This window comes from Bufo gargarizans, chromosome 3 (genome assembly GCF_014858855.1).
Source record: "Bufo gargarizans isolate SCDJY-AF-19 chromosome 3, ASM1485885v1, whole genome shotgun sequence".
Taxonomy (NCBI): Eukaryota; Metazoa; Chordata; class Amphibia; order Anura; family Bufonidae; genus Bufo; species Bufo gargarizans.
Window position 1 is genome coordinate 541,981,913 of NC_058082.1, and position 10,370 is coordinate 541,992,282.

The 10,370-nt window shown below is 41.7% G+C and overlaps 1 protein-coding gene across 1 annotated transcript in view; it reads right to left on the reverse strand.

Moving 5' to 3' along the window:
- Positions 1-5,898, reverse strand: part of ANOS1 (anosmin 1) — a 195,979-nt gene extending 190,081 nt beyond the window's left edge. The window contains exon 1 of the mRNA XM_044287280.1: positions 5,546-5,898. Within this exon, the coding sequence (XP_044143215.1) occupies positions 5,546-5,848 (303 nt within the window). The 5' untranslated portion in view covers positions 5,849-5,898. The remainder of the gene's footprint in view (positions 1-5,545) is intronic.
- Positions 5,899-10,370: the final 4,472 nt, after the last annotated feature.

Below are 10,370 nucleotides of genomic sequence, written 5' to 3' on the forward strand. Positions count from 1 at the left end.
GGTTCTTCCTAATTTCAGTAAATCAGCGCAGAAATATTTCATAAATTCCTATTCACTAACATTGCCCATCTGGCTGCTGTAGTAAAAACATCCAAAAATGTCCTCTGCATGGATGTGGACTTCTAGCTATGTTCTTCAGTCACAGTGCCCTCTTCTGTTCATACTGATTCCATTCTCAACTATGTCTCTGATTCAACATAATTCTGGTCAATAACTGCTCCTGAAAATATAATGTTGTCATTTTAACTGCCTCATCAGTTATGCAAAATCAGATTTAAAGGGGTTACACCTTGATTGATGTAAAAAATAAAAACCAGACATCATATAGAACATGACTATCTCTTTCTAAGGGCTCATGCACACGACAGTATTTTGCGTTCCGTATACAGACCATATTTTGATTCTGTATAAGGTCCATATACGGAACCATTCATTTCAATGGGTCCACAAAATATGCGGACAGCACTCTTTGTGCTGTCCGCTTCCGTTGCTCCGTTCCGTGGCCCCGCAAAAATTATGAGACAAGTCCTATTCTTGTCCGTTTTGCGGACAAGAATAGGCATCTCTATAATGGGCCTCCTGTTCCGTTCCGCAAATTGCGAGAGGCACACAGGCGGCATCCATTTTTTGCAGATCCGCAATTTGCGGATTGCAAAAATGGCACGGTCGTGTGCATGAGCCCTAACAAAGCTAGATCCAGCCCTGTACCTCACATGGATCCAGAGATCAACCCAATCATTGCTACAATTGCTCTGCTACATTTATTTCAGGGGTGTTTCCTTTTTCAGGGGATGTTTCCTTTGTGCTGCAACTCTTTCCCTGTAACTGCCATAGCTTCTATCAGAAGATATGGATTGTGAATAGAGAGGAGTGAATCGAATCCACAAAGTGGAATTAGATCCGAATTTCAGGATAAATTTGATTCGCCGCGAAGCCATACTTCCTTGTGCTTCGTGGTAGTAAATCAATTTAACCTGAAATAGTGCAAAAAGCAAGAAAAAGATACTTACCGCCTCCATTTGTTTGCAACAGGCTGGCCGCCACCATCTTGATTGAAGTTCTTGGCCTAAATCCTATGTGTGGTGACTTATGACATCACCATGCCGACCGGCATGATGACATCATCTTGGGCCACTTGAGATTGCAAGATCTTCAAGCTAGATGGCGGAGGCTGCCCCATCGCGAACAAATGGAGGCGGTTTGATTAAATTTTTTTAAACGTTTTACACTGTATTATTACTCTTAGATGCCGCGATCATGTATGAATGCGGCATCTAAGGGGTACAATGGTGGGGAGAGGCGCTATCGCAGCTGCCTGTCATTGCACCCGCTACTTACAAAAAAATGCGCTTTGTGACAAATTTTCCAAAACTACACTTATATCTACTTGTGGCAGTTGGACTTAAACTGAGCGCCTGTGACCACCTCAGTTAGGGGGATGAAGAAATAAGGAAAATAATAAACAGCAGGTGGCGCTATACAGATACATTTTATTGAATAACTCAGTGTCTATACAGAATTTTTAACTACATTTTTCCAGGTTCTGGTTTGAAAAATGTTAAATATCTTCTGTGGCAAAGCCCCTTTAATTCTTTGTGGTTGAACAAGCAAGCTTATTGGCCCATTCCATGGATTTCAAAACTTTTTGGTCTCACGTGCCATCATTCGCCTACTGGTTGTCTTGCTACCAAGTTTTGTCTTCCCCGAAGCCTAATTAAATTATAAACATCCCACCGATCACGAGGAGCCTGGTTCTACGCGGGACCTGCCAGTAATAGTGAATGTGGTGCTCAGCTATCTTCGCCAGTCCCACAGAGATGAATGTAGCAGCAGTATGCGCCCAACCTGTGCTCTGTTCATTTTGGGGCACCCTACGTTTTATAGGGTCCCTATTCTTGTTTTCAAATCCTTACCTAGTGATGGTGAGTACAATAAAGGAATTCAAGAGGGGCCTGGATGTATTTCTGGAGCGTAATAATATTACAGGCTATAGCTACTAGAGAGGGGTCGTTGATCCGGGGAGTTATCTAAATAGTTAGCGCCCGTCCTGTGGATTGGATATAACTTGAAATAACTGGAATACTACTTTGCACAGGGTTCAGGAAGACATGCAGTGATGCTTGCTAAGCAGATGCTCAGAGTTCATTAACTAACAGAAGAGCTCAAGAATCAAGAAAATCACCGGCGACCACCATCATTATGAGGATCCTGCCAAACATGTCCCCGTATATCTGCTTTCTGGACTCCTATGTTTCTCCTATGGAGTGTGAAGGTCCCTAAAACTTTTAACAGAAGAAACTATTTTCTAGGAGTAATACTATTAATGTTATATTGTTATTATTTCAGCTAGCTAATTGGAGCTGTTGTCGACAGCCCCCTCATCGCAACCTGACGATATCGCAGGAGAAAAACAAGTGATTCACACATTTCCTTTGACAAGCCTCAGCAGCTACAGATTTGCAACTTTTCTTAAGGAACACAAACTCCTACACAAATGACAAAACATGAAGAAGTGAGGCAAATATAAAGATGTCTCCTCGGCCAAGAAACACATGGGGATAATTGCGAGCACTCAGACTAAGTGAAATGCCCTATGTCTTGTCTAGTATTTCAGAGAAATACCTAAGTCATCTTGGCCGACAGCTAATCTGCATTCACCATGCTTATGGCGTGTGTGGTTGGAGTCATGCTACCCCACAGCAGGCCAAGCTGTACCCTCAGCCTGTCGGAATAAATGTATCACACATGTACACTGATGGTCTTAGCTTTTCAGCTATTGCCCCCTAAAGGTCAACTAATAATGATGTGGATTTCATAGGTTAATAGGTGAGCAGGGATTTCCCCCCCCCCCCCCAGTAAAATGCTGCTTTCAGAGGTAAGCTAATGCTGGCTTATCTATCAGGAGCCCGAGGCTGAAATTGAAGCATGGGGCAAACGTATCATCTCTGAAGTCGTCCCCTCTCAGTTTTTATTACTTCAGCATGCTGTGACGGAGCGCTCTCCGGGGTGGCGTTTGTCACCATAATACCCAACAGGTGCTATTCACTTCCACAGAATAATGACGGGACTGAAGTTCTTCAGCAGACAAAATAAACAAATACTCCGCACCAAATAAACAAACCTTGTACATTCCACTAAAGTGTATGGGCCGCCGGGATGCCGCGTGTTTGTTTGTTTGTTTATTTATTTATTTAGGTAAAATTGAAGATTATTTTATTTAGTTGTCAATTATTATCCATTTTACTTGAAAGCCGCAAACTGTGCTCCAAATTGAAATGAGAAACACTGATTTTTGTAGGCAGATGTTGCCGCTGCACTAGAGACAGATGACCCTCATATTTAAAGGGGTATTCCCATCTCAGACACTGATAGCAAATCACTAGGGTACGTCACTCCTTTCAGATAGCACTCGTGCATAGGTGGCCACCCTCCGTCCTCTGCTACGGGCTGCCCCGGCTATTTCCGCCAGGTGAATGGAGAGGTGGCAATACATGCGCGGTGTGCTCTCTATTCATCACTATGGGACGTCTATAAATTTGAATGGGGAGCACGTGCACATGCGCAGTGTGTCCTATTTCGGTTTGGGGGGACCCCGTTCTGGAGATAGAAGCAGATCCCAGAGGTGGGACCTCTACCTTTCTGACATTAATGGCATATCTACCGATGTCTGAGGTGAGACATGCTCGTCCCTATGGCATTGTATACAGAGAAGTCTGGAATGATAGATATAGCTGAGCTGAATTTGTCAGTCTACTCTATTGACTAGTATGATTTGTGCAGTTCATTATCTGCTTGAGATAAGATTGAACAGAGGGCTTAGCCCTGCTGCCAAATGTGCATTGATTTTACAATATGGACCAAATGAGAAATGTATCTCTCCTACATCTATATCTCACATATAGCCACATTATAGCACCCGGTCATCAGATTGGGTTTCCTCTAGATACGGCAAATTACATGATTTGTGTAATTGGAAGACAATTATTGTCTAATGGCAAAAAAAAAAATAATGCAATTTCCTTCTGCCCTTTCTCAGCAGGGCTGAGTATGTCAGAAATAGCAATGTTAATAAACTCAGATGTAGCAGTGCTGAGAATGTCCTAAACAGCAATATTAATAAACTCAGATGTAGCAGGGCTGAGTATGTCAGAAATAGCAATGTTAATAAACTCAGATGTAGCAGTGCTGAGAATGTCCTAAACAGCAATATTAATAAACTCAGATGTAGCAGGGCTGAGTATGTCAGAAATAGCAATGTTAATAAACTCAGATGTAGCAGGGCTGAGAATGTCAGAAATAGCAATGTTGATAAACTTAGATGTAGCAGGGCTGAGTACATCAGAAATAGCAATATTAATAAACTCAGATGTAGCAGGGCTGATTATGTCATAAATAGCAATGTTAATAAACTCAGATGTAGCAGGGCTGAGTACATCAGAAATAGCAATGTTAATACACTCAGATGTAGCAGAGCTGAGTATGTCAGAACAAGCAATATTGATAAACTCAGATGTAGAAGATCTGAGAATGTTAGAAATAGCAATGTTAATAAACTCAGATGTAGCAAGGCTGAAATTGTCCTAAACAGCAATATTGATAAACTCAGATGTAGCAGTGCTGAGTATGTCAGAAATAGCAATGTTAATAAACTCAGATGTAGCAGGGCTGAGAATGTCCTAAACAGCAATATTAATAAACTCAGATGTAGCAGAGCTGAGTATGTCAGAGAAAGCAATATGAATAAACTCAGATGTAGCAGAGCTGAGTATGTCATAAATAGAAATGTTAATAAACTCAGATGTAGCAGGGCTGAGTATGTCAGAGAAAGCAATATTGATAAACTCAGATGTAGCAGAGCTGAGTATGTCATAAATAGAAATGTTAATAAACTCAGATGTAGCAGAGCAGAGTATGTCAGAAATAGCAATGTTGATAAATTCTGATGTAGCAGTGTTGAGTGTGACACAGAAGTTTTGGGTCAGTCAGATGTAGCCGATGTCATAACCTTTCCAGTGGTCTTACATAGGACTGCAGACAAATCTACCGTATTAACATTACACTGAACATTATCCAAATCCATTAACAAATCCATTTCAAGTGACATATTCAACAGTGCTACATCTGTTTGTTTGTTTTTAGCTCCTTTACTAATTAACAAAATATATGCACAACTGGGATAAAAGGCAAGTTATAGACGTTAACTGGCATTCAACTCAAGTCATCCCCCTTCCAGAGATTAACAAACTGATGTAGCGGAGCAAAGTTTGTCTTTTAATACGACTTCCCAGGTCTTCTAAGTAGCTTTACATAGGACTGCAGTTAAACCTACCACATTATATCATAACCGAGACACTTAGCATAATGCTGGAAAGACATATCTCCAAAGAGTTCACTGACAAGTTGAGCTCTGCTACATATGTGATTTCAAAAAAACTATAATATATATATAGGATGATTAAAGGTTCATCCATAAACTTCAATTCCTTTTTGCACTACATGCTGCTGCAGAAGATACAAGCTGGGAGCAGCCAGGCTCAGACTGTACCTGGAAGTGCTTGAAGAAGGCAGAGATGCGAGTGATGTGCAGGCTCAGGCACCTGGACGTGCATCTTGCTCTGTACACACTCACTGTAGAGAAGGACTCATCCTGCTTGCCAGAAGTAGCAGAAGCTGAGTTACAAGAGCTGCCCCACAGCAAGATAATCCATAGGAGAAGGGTCATGGAACAGCCGGGATCCTTCATCTTGTACAAGAGATCAATCAAGGGAAGAGGAGAGTGGAGCTTCCCTGTGCTGGCCAGGGACAGAGGCAGGGGAGCTGCACAAACTAGAAAAGAAAGTTCAATCATTCAACTCTATTTGGTTGGAGCTGCTGCACTCAGTCCCACTCCTCCTCCTGCTCCTGCTTCTCACCACCCCTCTCCCAACAGCTGCACCTCCTCAGGGTGGTACCAAGCTGACAGCACCCAGTCTCATTGGCCGGGGGAAGGAGATGACTGACAGCGGCTTGGCTTCTGAAAAGAGGGAGAGCAGTATTGAATGAGACGGATGACGAAAAAGTGAAAAGATGCTGAGGTTATTCTGTGGTACATGAAAGGGACAGGACAATAGAGGAGCAGTGCGCTATCTCAGCGCAGTATAGACTCGCCCTGCTAGGGTGACAAACCCCTTCTCTAAAGGGCTCATGCACACGACCGCAAAAAATACGAATGACGTCTGTGTGCGTTCTGTATTTTGCGGAACAGACATACGGACGTATGGAAACGGAATGCACGCGGAGTAACTTCATTTTTTTTTTTTTTTTTTTTTTTAGAGGACCCATTGAAATGAATGCGGTCCGAGCATCGCTATGCTCGGCAGATCCGGGTGCTAGGCGAGAAATTCGGGTTCTCGAATACCATTTAATACAATGGAAGTCAATAGGAGACAACCACGCACCCCCTGCTCGGAAGACAAGAGGGAGTCTGGTTCATAAAAAAAGGTTAGAAATACGCACACGGAAAGAAAATACGTTTGTGTGAATGAGCCCTACGTCGCGTGCTCATAGCAATGTTTCCAAGCTCGAATCACAGAAATGTTGAAAAGAGAGGGAAATATAATTAAACTTGACATGTGACAAGTGTACCAGATCAGGACCGCCTATCATGAACTATCTCAGCGCACAGGTGTCGTAAAACCAAGGTTCAATTCGCCTACTTTTTCAGCGTTTCAACACAAGCATTTCAAAGATTTTTTGACAAGCCTTTTTTGCTGGCGTTTTTTTTTTATGTTGTACCCTTATGTGACCTGGCTTTACTGAAATCCTATAGAGAAGCCAATGAGAAGAAAAAGGCAGAAGGAAACCATTCTACCTACAGAAACCCCCAAAAATACTAAACGCCGTGTACAAGGACTTTAAAGTACCGTAACATCTAGCTGCAAAAAATGCAAGGCAAAAAAACATGCCAATACGATGTGTACTTTCACACTTGCGGCAGAGGATTCCGGCAGGCAGTTCTGTCGCCGGAACTGCCCGCCGGATCCGTCAAAACGTATGCCAATTGATGGCATTTGTCAGACAGATCAGGATCCAGATCCGTATGACAAATGCATTGAAATGCCGGATTCGTCCCTCTAGTGTCATCCGGAAAAACGGACCTGGCATTAATTTTTCTAATTTTTGTGGTCTGAGCATGCGCAGACCGCAATGCCGGATCCGTTTTTCCGGAACAATTGGGGGCAGGATCCGGAATTCCGGCAAGTGTTCCGGAATTTTGGACGGAGATAAAACCTCAGCATGCTGCGGCATTATCTCCGTCCTGAAAAGTAAAAAAGACTGAACTGAAGACATCCTGATGCATCCTGAACGGATTGCTCTCCATTCAGAATGCATTAGGATAAAACTGATCAGTTATTTTCCGGTATTGAGCCCCTAGGACGCAACTCAGTGCCGGAAAAGAAAAACGCTAGTGTGAAAGTACCCTTAGACAAAAAAATTCAACAATCAATGCAATTGTTTCTTTTTCTCCACCGTCTCAGTTGTATAGATCCATAATACAGCACCCATGGGGGTCTATAGGGACTACTACTACCTTCATATGCCTGCAGTGTCATCAGATGCTGTATTACAGAGCTAGTACAGAGGGATTTGGGTCAAAAGTACTGACTATTGAGGTGAACCCTAGCGTGGGCGTAGAGAGACAACTGGGTAGGGCAGTAACTGGGAAATAAAAATCCTATACGGCATCAGTTGGACACAGGTGTAGTGATGAGCGAGCATTCTCGACCGAATACCTGTTCGGCTCAAGCATCGCTATACTCGGCAGATCTGAGTGCTCAGCCGAATAATTTGGGTGCTCCAATACAATTTAATACAATGGAAGTCAATGGGAGACAACCAGGCACCCCCTGCTTGGAAGACAAGAGGGTGTCTGGTTCATTATAAAAGGTTAGAAATTGATGGAAACCCCATAAAAATGGTCTGGCAACAGGATTAAGAGGATAGCTGGATGTGTCTTAGACTCCTATTATGTACAACATACAATAGACAACCACACAAAGGCTGTATGCCACAAGCCAGGTATGTGCCCGATCTATCCATGAGACAGATGACAGGCTTAGTCAGCATATCTTACAAGGGCAGCCTTGTGCAATATGAGATATTCCAAACCAGCTCTCATCTGACTGAGAACCAGTAAACCTCAGTTATGTGGCATCTGTTGGATGGCTTGGGTGGACCTGCACACCTAGATCAATATCATTAGGGCGACAAAAAGTTTCCTGATTGTCCTAACATAATATTTAATAACCTTTCTATACATTTTTGTCATGTAAAAACTATTTTGCATAAACATGGGCATATGGGAAAGACATGCAAATGAGCAGAATCTGCCTTGTTTTTAAGCTGTCATAAGACTATGAAAACCAATAGATGGCGCTATGGAGTTATGAACAGCGCCCTCTATTGGTTTTACAGTCTTATGACAACAGACTAATAGTTCTGTCAGAAGACTATGAAACCAATAGAGGTTGCTGTTCATAACTCAATAGTGTCGTCTATTGGTTTTTATAGTCTTCTGACAAGAATATTCGACTGAGTCTTATGACAAGCTTATTAGTGTAGCCTTTTGCATGGAAAATTCGCAATTAGAATATTCGCGATCTACACTAGGATGATATCTGACACTGGAAAAGCTGGCTAATAACTCAGTGATAAAATCTGACACTGGGAAAGCTGGGCAATAACTCGCGATCTACACTGAGTTATTACCCAGCTTTTCTAGTGTCAGATATTATCACTGACTTACTACATAATTATTACATAAAATTTGCTATATTGCTATATATTCGATTTTAGAATATTCTGAATATATTATATTAGAATTTTGAACTTATTAAAGTGAAAAGCTCAATGGAAGTATCTATCTATCTATCTATCTATCTATTATCTATATATTTCCTATCTATCTATCATCTATCTATCTATCATCTATATATTTCCTATCTATCTATCTATCTATCTATCTATCTATCTATCTATCTATCTATCTCTGTCTCTCTGTCTTTCTGTCTGTCATCTATCTACGGCAGGGGTCAGCAACCTTTGGCACTCCAGCTGCTGTAAAACTACAACTCCTAGCATGAAAACATACTTGGCTGTTTTTGTAACTCCCAAAGAAGTAAAAGGAGGATTCTGGGAGTTGTAGTTTCAGAACAGCTGGACGTTGCTGATCCCTGATCTATGGACCTCTCCAAAATAATACCCTGAACTGTCTTTCCCAAATGTGAGTATTCCCAGTTTTATTTCCTAGTAAAGACAGAATCAGTGTCAAATGGGTTGACACTTAAAGGGGTTCTTCAGCTTCATAGTACAGTGTAGACACTGTCACAAGCGCTATATAAAAAAGAAAACTACCCGTTACACTACAAAGGTGCCGAAGCGTCTGGACACGTAAGTGGACTTACGCTCCATCACTGTTAATCATTTAACGCACCTCTCAGTGTGTATTGAGACTCTGGACACTTACGCCCCATAGAACATTCCACCATCCTGCTGAAAATACATCAGTTAAGACCATTTAAAGGAAAACAACGTTGGGCTGCAGTCCAAATAATATAGAGCAAGCTGCGAGAGCTCCGCAGCTTAATAGAAAGGAGGGACCGTGACTATTATCATTTTATTGTCATTTAAATTTTATTGCTATCTTAGATTCATAATTGCCTTTTGATTTTATACTGCTATTTGGTGTGCCCATGTCAGCACACAAGAGTGCATATTTTTATGTATGATTGGCCAATATCTGGCATAATTTTACAGTTTGGGATTACATTTGATGTAATTGACTTGTGAGCTGGTCATCTTTTTGTATATTTATTGTTAAGCTATTGGATGGTAGCAGGCCGTGCTCTATTTTGGTGAGCTTCCCATAACTATTTTTTTTCATAGTACAGATGGTCTGTCAATATCAGATTGTTGATCAGCTGATCAATGACATACAGTCTATTTAAATAGGTTCTACACCCTGCACACCATCTACCTAGCAGCATCAGGACAGCAGATTGCAGCTATGTCCAGTTCAATTGAATCGGACAATGTTGAAATATTATGCCCTGAGGCTACTAATTACTGTGGATAACATGCAGGACCAATGTAAGCAATGAAGAGACTGCAGAGCTGGCAAGAGGGCTGTGTGGCCCCTTCAAACAGTTGGTTGGTGGACACGGAGGGTCTGAACCCAGAAAACCACTTTAAACCTTAAAGGGATTCTGTCACCAGATTTAACCCTATTAAGCTAGCTGATATTAGCAATGTGCTAATGTCAGCTAGACCTAACTAGCCTATTCCTACTTTTATCTATGCCTGTGTTATGCCAGAAATCTAACTTTTATAAT